This window comes from Cucurbita pepo, unplaced genomic scaffold (genome assembly GCF_002806865.2).
Source record: "Cucurbita pepo subsp. pepo cultivar mu-cu-16 unplaced genomic scaffold, ASM280686v2 Cp4.1_scaffold000235, whole genome shotgun sequence".
NCBI classification, from domain to species: domain Eukaryota; kingdom Viridiplantae; phylum Streptophyta; class Magnoliopsida; order Cucurbitales; family Cucurbitaceae; genus Cucurbita; species Cucurbita pepo.
In genome coordinates, this window is record NW_019646489.1 from 34,423 (window position 1) to 52,633 (window position 18,211).

The 18,211-nt window shown below is 34.5% G+C and overlaps 1 protein-coding gene across 2 annotated transcripts; it reads left to right on the top strand.

Annotated features, from left to right (window-relative positions):
• Window positions 1-2,746: 2,746 nt before the first annotated feature.
• Window positions 2,747-8,715, top strand: LOC111784560 (C2 and GRAM domain-containing protein At1g03370-like). 2 transcript variants are annotated; one of them, XM_023665223.1, is made up of 10 exons: window positions 2,747-2,940; window positions 3,118-3,469; window positions 3,610-4,848; window positions 4,926-5,108; window positions 5,215-5,504; window positions 5,594-5,710; window positions 5,812-6,074; window positions 7,469-7,640; window positions 7,738-8,010; window positions 8,099-8,715. In XM_023665223.1, the coding sequence occupies exons 2-10, from the start codon at window positions 3,121-3,123 to the stop codon at window positions 8,288-8,290; spliced, it is 3,078 nt and encodes a 1,025-aa protein (XP_023520991.1). In that variant the 5' UTR covers window positions 2,747-2,940; window positions 3,118-3,120; the 3' UTR covers window positions 8,291-8,715. The 2 variants fall into 2 exon arrangements, with proteins under 2 accessions (XP_023520991.1, XP_023520992.1); XM_023665224.1 differs by lacking the exon at window positions 2,747-2,940 and having other exon boundaries at window positions 2,987-3,469.
• Window positions 8,716-18,211: the final 9,496 nt, after the last annotated feature.

Genomic DNA, 18,211 nt, shown 5'->3' on the forward strand with positions numbered 1-18,211 from the left:
GATCTTTTCTTCTCTATGGCTTCTGAATCCTCTTCTCATCTTCTTTTCCGCCACCATTGCTGGCTTTGACGCCACAAGGGTAGTCGTCATTGTTGCCTCTTAGACTCCACCTTTTTTGCCTCCAAATCAACTTCGCAGGTCCACCCTTCGCCATACTCTATACATACAACCTCACCTTCTCCAACACAATTGGTTTCTCCATAGCCACCAATAGTCTCCTTCATTTTCTTTCCAATCGGCCCTTCATACTTCATAGAAACCCTAGCCTCAGGATCCTCATCAACATTCTCATCGGAAATATATGGAATCTCGTTAAGTCCATCGACCTTCTCTAGAGATTTACCTACGGAATCTAGGTGCCGACTTTAATTACCGGCTCTTTGAGCTAGGCTCTGGGCGCTGCATTGGCCTCTTTGCCAACCAAGTCGTTGTCGGCCTCCTCACCAAAATCGTCTCCTGCCCACTGTGACAACTGTTTCGGCTTCAACATCGTCTTCGTCCCTTGCTCCGGGGGGCGTGGCTCCCTCTCCGCCCATTGGAACTTCACCACCTGCTATAACACTGACTACTTCTCCACTGGCTCTGCCTACTGCTCCTTCGGAGTCGAGAGCGCAGACTCTAGTTACAAATCCCTTAATCTCAACTCCTCCTACTCTGGCTCCATCGTCGCCCTCCACTCCTAGCAATGGTGGTGTTGTGAACAAAAATTGTTGTCTCTGGATCTATCATAATGACTCTTCACCCACTCATGATGGTCTCTTTATTAGTCAGTTAAAATATGCTCGAGATATTCTTAATCATACTCATTTGCTCGATAGCAAACCGGTCTACAAGGCGTAGACCGCACTCCGTCTCCACCCCTCTCTTTCTCTCTCATATAAAATACACTTGGAAGTCCGCAATCTCAGTTTCTGCTATCTTCTCCCTCTCTTGTTCTGACTGCCACCACGTCCACCCTCTCTTCTTCACAACCACCATCTCTCTCTCTCTTACCCTTTTCTCATAATAGAGTCATCGTCCTAATTCTGAAGCCTATATGTGTCTCTACAATCCACACCCAACCATGGTTGTTTCTCAACACCTAACTACTGGTGGTTCTCCTTTCTCTAATTCTACTTTATGTCGATCTCTTGTTAGCGCCCTTCAGTACTTGACTATTACGCGCCCAGATATTGTCAATGCTGTCAATTCTGTTCGTCAATTTTTGCATGTCTCTAATGCAGATCACTTTCTTGTTGTCGAATGTATTATTTATTAGGTTAAGATTATCATTTCTTCCAAGAATTTGTTATCGCTCCCAACCTCACATACAACATGTACCTTACCATCTCCAAGTTGTTGACTGACATCTTCCCAAAATGTGTTTCTCGACTTCTCTTTAAATTTTTTAGATCCAAGTTTTACGTTCATTCAAATCTGACACTCAACTTGCATGGGGTGTTAACCATATTTAGCCTTCCATTATGGTTTACATAGATATCATATTTAACTTTTTATTACAGTCAAATATCTAGATATTTTCCTTTAATCACGGTTTACCATAGATATCATATTTACAACTCTTCTAGAAACAAATATTCCTTTCCATTTATTGTTTTTTCATTTTATTTGTAATTAATTTGATGATTATAAATAAAAAATTTGCACGATCATTTTAGCAAATATTCTTACAAATGGTCAACAACGCACAGGGAGGGTTAAAATTAAGTATTAAATTAATTAATTTAATAATTATTTTATAAAAATAAATTAATTGAAAATTAACCGGACAGTTAAAAGTGAGTATTACTACAATTTCGAAGGTTAAAATTATAAAACATATAAACCAATTAAAAATTAAAACTCAAAATTTAATAATTGAAATGTAATCTTTTAAAATCTAGTAACTAAATAAAAATTTAGAAATATACGTGTAATAATTAAAATTTTATAGATTAAAATAGAAATATTTGTGTAATAATTTAAACTTTATAGACTAAAATGGAAATTTTAATTGAATGACCAAAAAAAATATATTTTTTTTCTATTAAAGATAAAAGATATAAGATTACAAGGACGTAAGGTGTCAATCTAGGTTTCAAAACGTTCGATGATTTTTCGGTCAACTTAACTCAATCCATACAATTTGAATTAAGTTATGAACTTATTTTAGTTGGGTTAAGTAATTAAAAATTTTATAGGTTAGATTTGTTCCGTGTTCTTCTAAAATTAGAGAGCCCATATAAATTTATTATTAATTTTTTTAAAGATATTTTCATTATCCAACACCTCCTCTTAATTGAGGCTCGACTCCTTTTCTTTTAGAGTCCTTTGTTCGACATTTGACTAAGTTTAGGGCATGACTCTGATACTATGTTAAATGAACACGACTCTCTTTCCTAAAAGGCCTCATAGTAACAGAGTCTTGATTATAAACTCACGATCATTCCTAGATTAACCGATATGAGACTTTCATCCAACAAACACTCTTTCAAAAATAAAGAACATATAAAAAACGTGGAGGTTTTGACCGATGAATTGGATATAATTATCCTCGATCAAATGTCCAAGAGACGTGCTACTTGGCTATTCCTACATAAGCCTACTCACTTTAATTGAGGACCTACATTTTTTTTTAATGAGGACCTAATTCTTACCTAAGTTAGTTGAGTTTTTAATGCGTTTTCGTTTCAAAAAAGAAAAAATAAATAAAAACAATAGAATTTTTGTCGCTCATTAGATTAAAAAAAAAAAACGAAAGTTTAAGAATAAAAGAAGAGAATGAATTTGGTTGGATGAAGAATTTGCAGAAGAAAAGTTGGTTTGGTTGAATTGTTCGTGGATCGTCAATTTAAATAGGCGTGGAAATTGAATCCCATGACCGAAGTCAATGTTGGAGGGTCCATTTCTGATCTCCTCTCTCCAATCTGCATGTTTCGTTAAAGCAACAAACACAAAAAGGTATTTTCTCGATTTCCTATCTTCTTTGAATTCATATTGTCATTGTTCTATCAATATTCTGTTTCGTTTTCATTTTTCCATTTCGAGTTCTTCGTTTCGAGTATTAATCCATTTCGTCTAGTTGCCAGAAAAATTTGTTTCTAAATGTAAAATTTTCTGTGTTCTTCTGGATATAAGAATATGAAGATCACTGTTCGTGTAATCGAGGCTCGGAATTTACCTGCAACCGATCTAAATGGATCGAGTGATCCGTACGTTAGGTTGCAGCTTGGTCGGCAGAGGTTTAGAACCAAGGTGGTTAAGAAGACGTTAAATCCATCTTGGGGCGAAGAGTTTAGCTTCCGAGTGGATGATCTTGACGATGAACTCACTATCTCTATCTTGGACGAAGATAAGTATTTCAACGATGATTTTGTTGGACGGGTTAAGATTCCCATGTCGCGGGCATTTGATTTTGATAATGGATCGCTTGGCGCTACTTGGCATTCTGTTCATCCCAAAACCAAAAAATCCAAGCAGAAGGATTGTGGTATGTTGCATTCTCCATAGTTTTTCATTTCGGTTTGGGTTTGCTATTGAAAAACTGGATTTCTTACGAATTTGTTTATGAGTTTAAGTTATTTTCATGTCTGTGATCCAATGTTGTGTTGTTTGTTCTAATTTTGGTAGGGGAAATCCTTCTTGCTATATGTTTTTCTCAGACCAATGCATTTGTAGATTTCAATATCAATGGTCATGTATCTTATCCAAAGACATCTAGTGATGAAATAATGGGTTCACCGTTGAGCTCTCATAGTGGCAAATCTAGCTCGCCGTCTCCAGTTAGGCAAACTGAGAATTCGGTGAAGGAACATAGATCTTCTCAACAGAAGACCTTTGCTGGTCGTATTGCTCAAATGTTTCATAAGAATGTAGATTCTGGTTCTTCCGTTTCGTCTCGAGCTACCGAACTGTCCGAGATATCTGCAATCGTTCCGTCTGAAGTTTCAGAATCTAGTTTAGAAGATCAATCCTCAAGTACTACATTTGATGAAGGAATAAGAGTAATGGAGTCGAAAGATCAAGAAACTGAAACGCCATCGAATTTGCCAGGAATAATGGTGGATCAATTGTATGCTATTTCACCCTCCGACCTCAATTCTCTACTTTTTTCATCAGATTCGAGTTTTCTACAATCTTTGGCTGACCTTCAGGGAACTACAGAACTGCAACTTCAAAACTGGAAACTTGAGAATGGTGGTGAAATGTTAAAGAGATCAGTGTCATATCTCAAGGCTCCAACGAAACTAATCAAAGCTGTCAAAGCATTTGAGGAACAAACGTACTTAAAAGCGGATGGGAAGGTTTATGCAGTTCTAGCTATTGTAAGCACTCCAGATGTAATGTATGGGAGCACTTTCAAAGTAGAGATACTTTACTGCATAACGCCTGGTCCAGAGCTTCCATCGGAAGAGAAATCTTCACGACTGGTAATTTCGTGGCGAATGAACTTTCTGCAGAGCACTATGATGAAAGGAATGATTGAGAATGGAGCCAGGCAAGGTATAAAGGACAATTTTGACCAATATTCTAGTTTGTTATCTCAGACTGTTCGTCCAGTTGATCAAAAGAATATTGGGTCAAATAAGGAACAGGTTTTGGCATCTTTGCAGGCACAGCCGCAGTCGACCTTTAAACTTGCTGTACAATATTTTGCTAATTGCTCTGTTGTGGTCACCACTTTAATGGCTTTGTACGTGCTTGTACACATTTTTCTAGCTGCACCTAGCACAATTCAGGGTCTCGAATTTGTAGGCCTCGACCTACCTGATTCAATAGGTGAATTCATTGTGTGTGGCGTCCTAGTTCTACAGGGAGAACGTGTTTTGGGGCAGATTTCACGCTTCATGCAGGCCAGACTGCAAAAAGGTACTTTCAGTATATTGCATGATGCCATCAGTTTGTTCTTCTTGCTCTAGCTGATTACATAGCTTTCTTTATAATAGGGAGTGATCATGGAGTCAAAGCACAGGGAGATGGATGGTTACTCACGGTTGCTTTGATTGAAGGGTGTAGTTTAGCCGCAGTCAATTCAAGTGGGTTATCCGACCCTTATGTCGTGTTTACATGTAATGGGAAAACTAAAAGCAGCTCAATCAAGTTCCAGAAATCTGATCCTCAATGGAATGGTATTTTTAAGATGTTTGATATCTATGAGTTATATTTGATACAACCTTTTCTATACAGATAACTGATATGATTGAAGTTCTTATAGAGACGTTTTTTTTTTCCCAGAAATTTTTGAATTTGATGCAATGAACGAACCTCCTTCCGTGTTGGGTGTTGAAGTTTATGATTTTGATGGGCCTTTCGATGAGGCTGCGTCTTTGGGATATGCTGAGATCAATTTTCTCAGGACCAGCATATCAGATTTAGCTGACATATGGGTACCTCTTCAGGGGAAGTTGGCTCAAACATGCCAATCCAAACTTCACTTGAGAATTTTCTTGGATAATACAAGAGGCAGCAATGTAAATGTTGTTAAAGAGTATTTAAGTAAAATGGAAAAAGAGGTTGGGAAAAAGGTACGCATCCTACTTCAGAATTTACATTCTTGACTCAATATCTCTCACTCCATTCATATACTAACAACTTTAGTTTAAACGAACTGCAGATCAGTTTGCGTTCTCCTCAATCAAACTCGACCTTTCAGAAACTATTTGGTCTTCCAGCTGAAGAATTTCTTATTAATGATTTTACCTGTCATTTGAAACGTAAAATGCCCATTCAGGTGGTACTTTAGAGGTTTTCTGGTTAATTGAATTTCATGTTTTTGTTTACTTTATTTTGATCCAGCAAGAGTTTCATCTAATAATTAGTTCCTGTGTCCAGGGTCGTATCTTTCTGTCAGCTAGAGTCATAGGCTTCCATGCAAATATATTTGGGCACAAAACCAAATTTTTCTTCCTTTGGGAGGACATTGAAGATATTCAAGTTGTTGCTCCTACTCTTTCATCAATGGGGAGTCCAATTATAGTTATAACGCTCCGAGCAGGTAGAGGTTTGGATGCAAGGAGCGGCGCAAAGACGTTAGATGAGGAAGGCAGGCTGAAGTTCCATTTCCATTCCTTTGTATCGTTTGGTGTAGCACATAGGTAATTTCCTACTCTCTTGCTAGTTCAGTGAATTTGTCTATTTTTTATTTATTTTGCTACTTGTTCTTACATAGCCGTTTCTTATTTTCTGGCTTCAAATGGGACTAAAAGGCCCTATTCTTCTTGAAACGGCACACTTGTATTCTTTTCCAGACAAATTTTGTTCCCCTGTATTATCGAGATTGTAGTTGTTTAGAGCCTTGGAAGATGCTTGTGGGGGCTTTATGTGATGCACATTTAGCTTGAGTTTGATGGATAGTATAGAATTTTGTATTGAAGCCAGGGTAAAGTATTGTCGATTTATTCCTTCAAAGTTCAATTTTCAAGTAGAGAGGAAGTGTTTCATTCTCAAATATTTTTCCAATCGAGATTGGAGGCTTTGGACTGTGTGGGATGATGCAGTATGTGGGATCCCATGTTGGTTGGAGAGGAGAACGAAGCATTTTTTTTAAAGGTGTAGAAACCTCTCCCTAACAAACGTGTTTTAAAAACCTTGAGGGGAAGGCCGAAAGGAAAAAGCTAAACAGGACAATATTTGCTAGCAGTGGGTTTGGGATGTTACATAGTAGCATAATGATAATAGCATAATGATGATTTGGTAACTTCGGCCTTGAATTTATTGATATCAGTAGTTGTTTGTCTGCTATGTTAGATTTTACTTAATTAGTCTTGGCAGTCGTTTTATTTGTTTGTTTAGTAGCTTTAGGATTGGTTGTTTTGCCTAATTAGGTAGCAAATTTGTAAGAAGGGACATTTATAAGTTTATTCTCCTCTATTTTGAACACTATGATAATGGATAAATATTCTTTTGGAGGAATCTTGAGATTTAGATGCTTAGTTGTTAGGCTGTACCAATTTTGTTTCCAAGAATGTTCTCATCTCTGTCTAGAATGAGTGCAAGAGAGGTACCCTAGAAATTAGAATTCTAAAATCGGCTCCTATAGCATGCTCAAGATATGTGGGATAGATTGTTTTAAAGAAATAGTTAGGAATCACGGACCTCCACAATGGTATGATATTATCCACTTTGAGCATAAGCTCTCATGGCTTTGCTTTTGGTTTCCCCAAAAAGCCTCATACCATTGGAGATGTATTCCTTACTTATGAACTCATAATCATTCTCTAATTAACCAATATGAGACTCCCTCCCAACAATCCTCTCCTCGAACAAAGTGCACCATATAGCCTCCCCTGAGGCCTATGTAGCCCTCGAACAGCCTCCCCTTAATCAAGGCTCGACTCCTTTCTCTAGAGCCCTCGAACAAAGTGCACCATGTATTCGACACTTGAGTGGAAATTGCTATTGTTTCCTACCTTTAAGTTTTAGGAAAGCAATCTTCGAGTATTTGTATATAGGAACAAAGTTCCAAGAATAACTCTGAATTCATTTATAGGACAATCCTGGCTCTGTGGAGGGCTAAATCTTTGAGTCCGGAGCAGAAAGTGCAAATAGTCGAAGAAGAATCTGAAGCTAAAGGCTGCTCAGAAACTGAAGAAAATGGATCATGTTTGGGTCCTGGTGAAATCAGCATGTCTGAGGTTCTCTCATCCATTCTCTCTGTTCCTGTAAGCTCTAACCCTCTTTCTGTTCATTTTATGCATATAAACTTGGGAAGTGCGGCGTTTATTTTATGTTACATTATTTCTGTGGTGCATCTTCCAGACCAACTTTGCTATGGAGCTATTCAACGGGGCTGAGTTGGAACGCAAAGTTATGGAGAAAGCTGGTTGTCTTAATTATTCATTCACTCCATGGGAATCAGAGAAGGAGAATGTTTATGAGAGGCAAATATATTACATATTTGACAAACGTATCTCCCATTACCGAGTGGAAGTCACAAGTGCTCAGCAAAGACACTCGCTTTCCAATAGAAATGGCTGGCTCGTTGAAGAGGTCTTGACACTTCATGGAGTTCCTCTTGGTGACTACTTCAATGTATGAACATTGTGTAATGCCGTTTTTTTTCACTTCCCTGAAACTGTTTGCGCTCATTGATTAGTTTAATGCATCTTCCCTTGCACAGGTCCACCTTAGATATCAAATTGAGGATTTACCTTCCAAGTTGAAGGGGTGTAGCATTCTAGTATCCTTTGGAATGGCTTGGCAGAAAAGAACTAAGCATCAGAAAAGGATTACTAAAAACATCCTAAAAAATCTACAAGACCGTCTAAAAGTCACTTTTGGACTCGTTGAGAATGAATCTGCTACAAGATAGCGTTGGGATTCCATGTATTGCTATCGAGATTTACTCGTTTTACTCGTGCATCGGGGAGCTGGTGCTTTGATGATAGGTGACATTCCGCTATTTTCTGCTGTTCTACGTTACCAGTGTTTCTTAGATAGATGAGAATGGCATAGGTCGTTCGTTCTGATTGAGTATTAGCCCTGACATGGCCACTGTCACATTCTTTGTTCATTAGTTTATATACCCCTTAGGTTGCTCATTAGTTTATAACTATAGGTCTTTGGAATCGCACATTCCTTGGCTCGACCTAGTAGAAGGTGTTATTAGTAACGCCGAATCATCATGCTGAAATCTCATGTTGGTTTTATGGTGTATGAGATACAAATGCTGATTTGATGTACAAAAACGTGCATGACTTAACAATATAATATTAGTTCAATTTTTTTATTCACAAACTTCGAGTCATTTCCATGGATTAGGTTCTATGAGTTGATAGTACATCGACTCTTAGGTGGGGTAACTATGTTGTGACAACTACAATGAATAATGTGTTCTTATCCTCTCGTGTTATTTGCATCTTTTATTTTGCAAGATTTGATTCATCTTCAATGTGGATGCAAACTACTACTAGTGAATGAGAATCTATCCTCATAAAAAAAAAAAAAAAAGATATGAATCAAGGAATTCGTTTAAGTACATTTTCTTGTATTGACGACGGACTAATGGTGATTGCCTAATTTGACCTTATCTCAAAAGAAAGAGGGTCTAACAAGCATGAGGTAGCACGTTGCTCTCGTCCATTCTTTGTTCATTATTGACCATTGACTTATTTCTTACCATGATCCACCATGATTTTAATGGATAAGACATAGCATATCAAGGCTTATTATCATTGGTATATTAGGTGAAATATGTCTAACACTTTTTTTCAAACTATTAGACTCTTGAATTTTAATTTTTTTTTTTAAGATTATTGCTTTTACAAGTCATACAAGAATTTGAATTCCAAACAAATAGAAAAGCACTTGAAAACAGTCCACTCCTAACTATAAACATACAAAAAGTCCAAACATTTATGAAAAATCCACAAGAGCTTGCTAATAAGGGACGTTTTACTCACCTTTAGTCATTATGAGCTAATTCTGTGTTTACCATAAAGAGATATTCGTCATTTAAATTTTTTTACTCTAGTATAAATAGGAATGCAATGCCAAGTTCGAGTTCAATACGTGCATTCTTCCTATTAGATGAATTTGAATAAGTCTTTAGAATAGAATAAATCTCACAGTTTTATGACAAGTGAAGCATTCAATAGTAGATTTGTCAACCCCATTCTCTATATCTGTCACGACCTCTTCCTCCACTTTCAAATCATGTTTCTCTTCTCAGCGGATCATATTTTGCTTATGCACTAATAAACTGCTTTGTAATTCATCTAAGGACATATTGCTAGTGTCTTCGGCCTCCTCAATTGACCGATGAGACTACATAATTGAATTTTGGAGTCTAAAGTGCATATTTTCCACTACTTTGATATCACTTTTCTTTTCACCATTAGCATTCATCTTGGTCGCAATTGTAAATGATAGTCGTTCACAATCTCTCTTGCATTTATGTGGAGTGTTTCAAATTCCTTCCTCAGAGCCTATAATTGAGCCCATTTAACCCAAATTGACCCTTGATGTTTTTTCTTTATAGAGTTTCATATATCCTTGAACATATCTTTCTTCAGAATCATTTCAATTATGGAACAATCCAATGCCGGAAGAAGATAATTCTCTGCTTTCATGTCCTTGAGCTTTTACTTGTTGATGTTGTTGCGCCTCATGTCATTTGAGAAGGTGCAACTAGAATTCCTATTTCTACTAAACTCCAATATTTTTTTTAATGTTTAAAATTCTCTATCAACATTGCCCAATGATCGTGTGACCATCAACCATAGGAATTGAAGGTTGCACAAACGTATTTTATGTGGTCATCCCTCTTTATCACTCTTTTGAATTTTAGCTAACTACAATGAAGCTTTATGAGGGTCTGATACAACCATGTTGTGCACTTAAGTTATAATAGATCCTATAAATTGGAAACAAATTAAATTACAATAATTTAAATCCAAGAACAAACATCAATGGGTTGAGAAGAGTTTTTGGACTAACTTAAAATTTTGGGTAAGTTGGGTTGGTGAACCGAGAATCCCAAATAGAGTTTTCAACCCAACTCAACCAGTTGGGTTGGTTTGTTGCATTGTTTTTTTAGTTATGTTTATATAACATATATGTAACAATAATGACTAAAATATCATAAAACTCAAATATCAAATATTCACAAGTCACAATACATCACTAGGATCTGTTATAACATGAAATATTATTAATGTTCATAATAATCTTAAAATTAAGATAGAGTTAGGTTGGGTTGTAACCCTAATTTTAGGTTCCGACAAAAAAAAATGTCAACTAGCAAACTGACCCGAATTTTTTTATTTTCCAATAATTCAACCCAACCCAACCTAACCAACCTTTGTCGGAGTCATATGAACATCCCTAGTTTTAATCTTCAAGTTCTTTTCGTTGGTTTTACAACATTATATTGTTACATAAAACAAAAGTTGTGCAATCACTTGGTGTCGCGGCGTCAGTCTAACACACTCAAGACCACACACTCGAGACCTTCCATTCAAATTCAACCAATGCCAATAATTTAATTTTTACTCTCTTTATATTAAGACATATATATATATATATATATATATATATATATATATATATATTAAGAAAACTACAACACAATAATAAAAAAGTAACAAAAAAAAAATATATATATATAACATATAAATAAGTTAATTTTTAATGAATATAAAAAATAATTGTATGGCAAAATTATATTATATCTTTGATATTTATGTATTTGTTGTACATGTTTGTCATCGATATATGTTTATGTTTGTGTGTACATGAATGGATTCTTGGATAACTTAATGTCTCTTGGATAACTTAATGTCAAATTTATTATCACGTAGCATAGTGATACACTTTTCTTGAAAATGATCAAATTTTTCTAATACTCTCCTCATCCACACCTCTTGACAAGCACGAGAGGAAGCTGCCACAAACTCTACTTCAATAGTGGACAAAGAAACGGTATGTCTTTCATTGAGTGGAAACACATAACCAAAGTGTATATGACAATGCTTGTAAATCATTTGGTGTCGTGGTGTAGTTGGTTATCACGTTAGTCTAACATACTGAAGGTCTTTGATCTCTCCAAAGAAAAGATCATCTCAATCACATCAATAAAGAAAAGACAACACCATCAATAATCATCTATAACAATCGATAACTAAATAATAAATTTTCTTAAAAGTTCAAAGAAAAGGCTTTCAATCAATAACAAGTTTTATCCAAAGAAAAGACTATTAATAACAAGTTCTCTTAATAACTCCAAAGAAAAAGACTATTAGTAATACAGGTCTATATGTTATATGTTACCGATTGGATTGGGTTGGGTTGAAGGATTTTTTTGTTCGACCAATCCAAAAATTCAAATTGGTTGGATTGGTAACCCAACCTCTGTTCCAAAAACAACTAAAAAAAATTTAATTTGTATCACATAAAATGCTAAAACATTTTCCACCTATATAACCTTCTAGTTTAAGAGCATCAAATCATCTATTACGTTCATATTATCATCCGTAAATAATGTAAACAATATACAATGAATTAATTCCAAAGTTAATACATCTAATTAATTTATCTAAGTATTCAACCCTCTGTTACATTCTTAATTCTTGATGCAAGCTCTTGGGAGTTGGTTACCGTTCTCCTAGAAAAAGTATCCAATCAATTTCAAAGACATGTCATGTTGTAAAATTAGTTCTTGAAAAGGAAAATAGCATCTTGAAAATTAGTTACATATAATTTTAGAGATGGTTGGGAGAAAAACATCTTGTAACTTCAAATATTTTGCTTACATTTAAACATAATTATTATTGCATGAAATTGGTGGAAATGGAAGGCCTTAAATCATCTAAAAATAAAATATAAATTATGATATTGAGTACCGACAATAAATAGATTTGGAACAAATCTCCAAAACTTCTACTGTCCAATTTTAGAACAAATCTCCAAAGTTGTTAAAGATCTCATGATAATGATTTTCTACCAATCTATATATATCAAACTTCACTGTTTTAAGTGTAAAAAAAAACTCTTAAAAAAATCAAGAATCCTTCCATAGGCACTCAATGCTGATTCACAAGCTGTAGTTGACATTGGAATAGACAAAACATATTGAGCAATTTTTTTTTATAAAATTCTATATTTAAACTCATTTGTTTTCCATCAAATTATCATCAAGTGATTTAGTAGGTCAGATAAATATAAATCCACATTATTCTTTAAACTCGAGTGGATTTTAACTCTTGTTTTCTTCGTTTGTATTTTAATAATATTAATATTGATCCACTTAAATTCACTCCATCAATTTGTGTCCATATTCATGGAATTAGAAGTGAATCTTGATTCAGATTAATGATGATCTTGAACATTATTATAAAACTTGTAGTAATCATACAAATGAATTAAATAATTCTTTATGCTATCCACCATCACTTTAACCATAGCATCGTCATAAATATTCAAAAAACAAAATGATATGTAACACAATTTGTAACGAGAATCGAGTATCATTACTATGAATATCAACTTATTAATTCTTTCAACTGATCCACAATATTTGTCGTATTTAACTTTCATATTTGAACTCAATTTTCAAGGCATGATCAAGTATCAAATGAGTGGAATTCGATCGGTTGCCACATCCAAACAAGTATTTTACATTCAATATTTTCTTTGTTCAACACAATCTTTAAATTTTTTTCAATCTCTTGTGGGATGATCTAACATACCTCACCACATTGCGAACACTGTAAATGGAGTCCTGCATTTGTTTAAGCTATTCATTCACAATCAAGTTAATTATGTGGCACAACACCTCATGTGTAATATTTCTCCATCTAAGACAAATGAACTAGTTATATCATTATAACTTGCATGATCAACTGTGATAGAGAAAATCTTATCGATTCCCCATTCTAATAAACAACTCTCAATAATCTTGCCAATAGTTTTGAGAATTCAATAATCTTGTAAATAGTCTTTATGCAAATTTCATTTTGAATCAATAAAACGTATAGTGATTACCATGTAATTAATTTTTTGGAATGAAGTCCATGTATTAGTGGTAAGGCAAACCCTCTTAGAATGATTGACTAAAAAATCATTTAACTTCTTTTTTTTTTTTTCTTCCAAATAAAGTTGAAATATATCTCTAGCAATCATTACTCTGGAGGGAGGTTCGACACACAAATTCCATAAAATCTCCAATCCTCATTTGTTCAAAGTCTCCATGGCTTGTTGCTCTCTCCAAGCTTCCAATTTTATTTTTATTCATCTAATTTTTGGGAGAGATTTTTTTTATTGTAGGGTGAGAAAATAGTTGTGAGTATTTGAAAGAGTTGTGGTGTGTTACTACCAAATTCAAATACTTGTATCGGTTTGATCATGCGCCATGGAAAGGATTGAGTTTGCTCTTGAACTCGTAAAAAGAGCGGTGTAGTAGTATGGCTCTGATCAATGAAAAGAGTCGAGAAAGTTTTTTATTCAAATTTCCAAGAGGTGCTTGGGGAGTGGGGTAGGTCGTGTTTGACCGAATCACTATAAAACTATGGTGTCACTAACTCTTTCGTATTTAATTTCAAAATTATTATTGTGATTTATTGCATGTTTTAGTTGATCATTGTTTTGACTTAAATTATTTTGTTTTAGTAATTATCATCTTCTACTTATTTGTAAAAAGTTGCATAATTAGAAAAACTAATCACGTTTAAATACTTTTATCGTTAAAACCCTATTCACCCCTCTAGAGTTGCCATACCAATCCAACAAATGTCATCTAACCATAAATAATGGAGATGCAAACATGCAGATACAGCCAACCCAACCCAACCCAATCGACAGAGTGCATAGACATGTAGATGTGCAGATACAGCCAACAAGCCAAGCCACAGAGATGCAGAGACATGTAGATATGCATATACAACCAAGCCAAGCCACAGAGTGTAGAGATGCAAAAATGCTTACCACTTCAGTTACCCACTCAAAGTTGAATCCGAGATATCGAGAGACCGACTGTGGAGTGCCAAAGGCGACGAGAGATTGAGATCGAGATTAAAGTCTGAGAATGAGAGACTGTGACTGTAAGAGGCTGAGAGCGAAAGACAGAGAGACTATGAAAATGAAAGATTGGGAAAGAGGCAAAGAGTAAGAGGTTAGGGAAGCTGAGTTCGAGAGACAAAGTGTCGGACTCACTGTCAAACGGCAGACGCTAGATGCTGTTAGAGAGAGATAGTATGGTGGCGGATGGTACGGCATCGCAAGACGCAGCAATAGATAGCGACGTGGGCTTCGACCCATTTAATTGTTTGGATGGGGCCATTTGACTATTTTTTTAAAAATGTTTTCGGGTTCGGTCGGGTTGACCCAATCAATTTCTTTTGGAACCTGAACCCATGTTACGTCCAAAGAAGACTATCAATAAATAACAATTTCTGTCCAAAGAAAAGATCATCAATAACAATCGATTATCAATAACAAGTTTTGTCAAAAGAAAATATTCATCGAAAGAATAATGATAATAAATAAATAATAAGTTCGGTCCAAAGAAAAAACTATCAATAACAAGTTCTCTTAATCGATAAATAATAAATTAAACAACAATCAATAAATAAAAGTTATGTTTAAAGGAAATACTTCACTGATAAGTTCTTTCCATCAATTAATAAGAAGTAATGTTTAGAGAAAATATCATCAATAAATAATAAGTTAGGTCCATCCGTAACAAGTTTTCTTAGTAAATAAATAACAAGTTGGGTAGGAAGAAAAAACTATTAATAAGTTCTCTTAATCAACAAATTTTGTCCAAAAAAACCATCAATAACAAATTCGGTAAAAAAAAATTATAAATAACAAGTTCTCTCAACGGATCAAAGAAAAGACCAAAAAGAAATAAGAAGTTATGTCCAAAGACCATCGATATCAAGTTGGTTGTGTCCATAGAATAAATAATAAATTTCATCCAATGAAAAGACCATCAATAACAAGTTCTCTCAATCAATAAATAACAAGTTCATAACAAGTTTTGTCCAAATAAAATACCATCAATAATAAGTTCTATCACTAGTCCATCTATTGAAGGTTGAAAATTTAGGGTGATTTGTCCTTTGTCTTCCACTTTATAGGGGTAATTTCTACCCGAATTTTTTAAGTGCTTCCATAACGGTTCCACAAGAATTAGGATGACAGGTATACTCCTTTGATTTACTAGGTTTTTTCTTCCTAAATTCAGATTGTGCAGACAATGGTGGCTTCGATCCAATATAATTACTAGAGCTAGTTGCACATCTACTCCCATTATTGCTTTCCATCTATAAAAAAAGTAAAATAAAAGTATTATGATTTGAACATTCAACCGAACCATTACCATAAAATGCATCAAAGTCCACAAAGTTAAAATAAACAATATCATGATTCAATGCAAAGAATATCAATGTGGAATAAAGGTAAAATAAAATAAAATTTGAGACAACTAACCCACAAAATATTTCAATTTGATGGCTAAATCTACCAAACTATTAAGCATTTGTCTAATAGATTTTGATTATACAAAATATGGAAAGAACTCTCACTTCTCAACATCTACCCACAACACAAACTATCAACAATTCTAACAACACAAACTTACTTTGGATCCATTATGTGTTTATAAGCATAAAATTGAATTTGATCTTTCTTTTTCTTTGCTTGTATGTGACTCGTTATCATTTATCAAAACTTATACATGGTAGATGACCATTTAACAACACCCACATAAATGTTTTTAATGTACAAACTCTCCGTCTTTACAAAGGGATAAATCAAATCAAGACTTAAGACAAAAGCTTACCAGTTGTTTGTGTTTTTGTGTGTCATGAAGTTAGTAATTGTTTGCAGTACTCTAATGGGTACGAAATTGGGGAGAGTACTCTAATGGGTACGATTTGGGGAGATACTAGTCTACGAGGAGACCAAGAGAGAAAGACGGCGCGCGAGAAAGGAACAAGACAAAGAACGTGAGAGCGAGAGAAGGCTATTGAGATCAGATCCCTTGGTTGAGAGCCTGAGAGTGAGAGACTGAGAGCACAAGAAAGAATGATAGAGACTGAGAGCGCAAGAAATAATGATAAACAAACACAAAGAGACCGAGAGAGAGATAGTGTCATGGTAACGGTTGTACAATGTTACAGGACAAGAGCACAGCAAACAACGAACTTTTGATAATATAAAACACAGATATATAGAGAGAGAGAGAAATTTTGAGAACTTTCTCCAAGATGAGAGGCAGAGAGGAAATTTTATTACTCCAAATCCATTATTTTGGTCTTTGGTAATTAATGTCATCTTTAATCAATTTAAGTTAGTTACTTGGGCTTTGGGCAAAAAGTCATGTTAGGACACGGATAAGACAGAACAGGGGTTAGATTTCAGAAAAGAATGGGCTACTTGACTACTGTGTTTTGACTTTGGGGCCTTGGGTTTCGATTTTTTTTTTCAATGTTTTCGAGTTGGGTTGGGTTGACCCAAACATTTTCTTTTAGAACCCAAACCCAACCCAAACTGGATTGGGTTAAAAAAATGAAACCAACCCAAACTCGAAATCCAATCCAACCCAACCTTTATATTTCGGATTGGGTTCTCGAGTTAGGTGTGCACCCCTATTCAATAACAAGTCCTCTCAACAAGTACAAACAAGTTCTCTTAACAAATCCAAAGAAAAAGGAAAAGACCATCAAGTTTTTTAAACAAATAAAAAGAAAAATAAGATTATCAATAACAAGTTCTCTCAACAAGTCCAAAGAATACACGGTCAATAAGAAAACTTTTCAAGAAGTCCATAGAAAAGTTCTCAACACACTACTATAATAAAGGCTTTTCATAGCTTTTAAAGATAGCATTTTCTATTTAATGCAATTAAAAATATAAAAGAAAAAAAGAACACGGAAAGCTGAGATAAAGTGCGGACAACTAAGAAAACTTAAATAAAATACTAAAGGAGAAAAAGGAAAGAAAGATCTTGTAGTGAACTGGCTTTTAGGTATGGCTTAGTTCAAAATCTTGCGCTCATCTTCATTGTCATCCACTCTCTCTCTTTACCTTGCTTTTGTTTTAGAATTTGTTTAGTATTATGAGGTTTGGATTGGGGATTGAGATGTTATAAATAATTTTTCCTCTCAATCGAGTGATGTATGAGTGAATTTTTTGCTGCTGCAATGACCCTACTCCAGGTATATAAACACATACTCCATTTTGAAATTTTTTGGTGCTGAAATTTTTTGCTACTGCAATCACTTTTCACTCCTACATCACTAGAGTAAGCAATATTTTAAGGGAAAAAACACACACAAATAGTAATATAGTTGCAGCAGACAAAACACACACTTCATCAATGATCAACATTTCAATGACCATACTGAATAAACACATACTCCATCGATGACCAATATATATATTATTCTACTGCAAACATATATATATTTTCTTTACCATATATATATGTGTTCCGATAAAGAAAATATTTGTAGTTTTGATATTCACTATATTTGCTCCGGTAAAGAAAATATTTGTAGTTTTGATATTTGAATGAAATTTCTACAAGAGTAAGCAATATTTTAAGAGTATCTGTGATTATTTTTTAGGAGAATTATACATTATAAAACTTGTATTAAAATTTGGATAAAATAATTATGAGAATATATTGAATCTTGCACGATAATTATCGAAATTAGAAAAATAATTCAATTTGAACATCTTAATTTGTTTTCATTCTTTTAATTTTGCCTTGCTTATGGATTTTTTT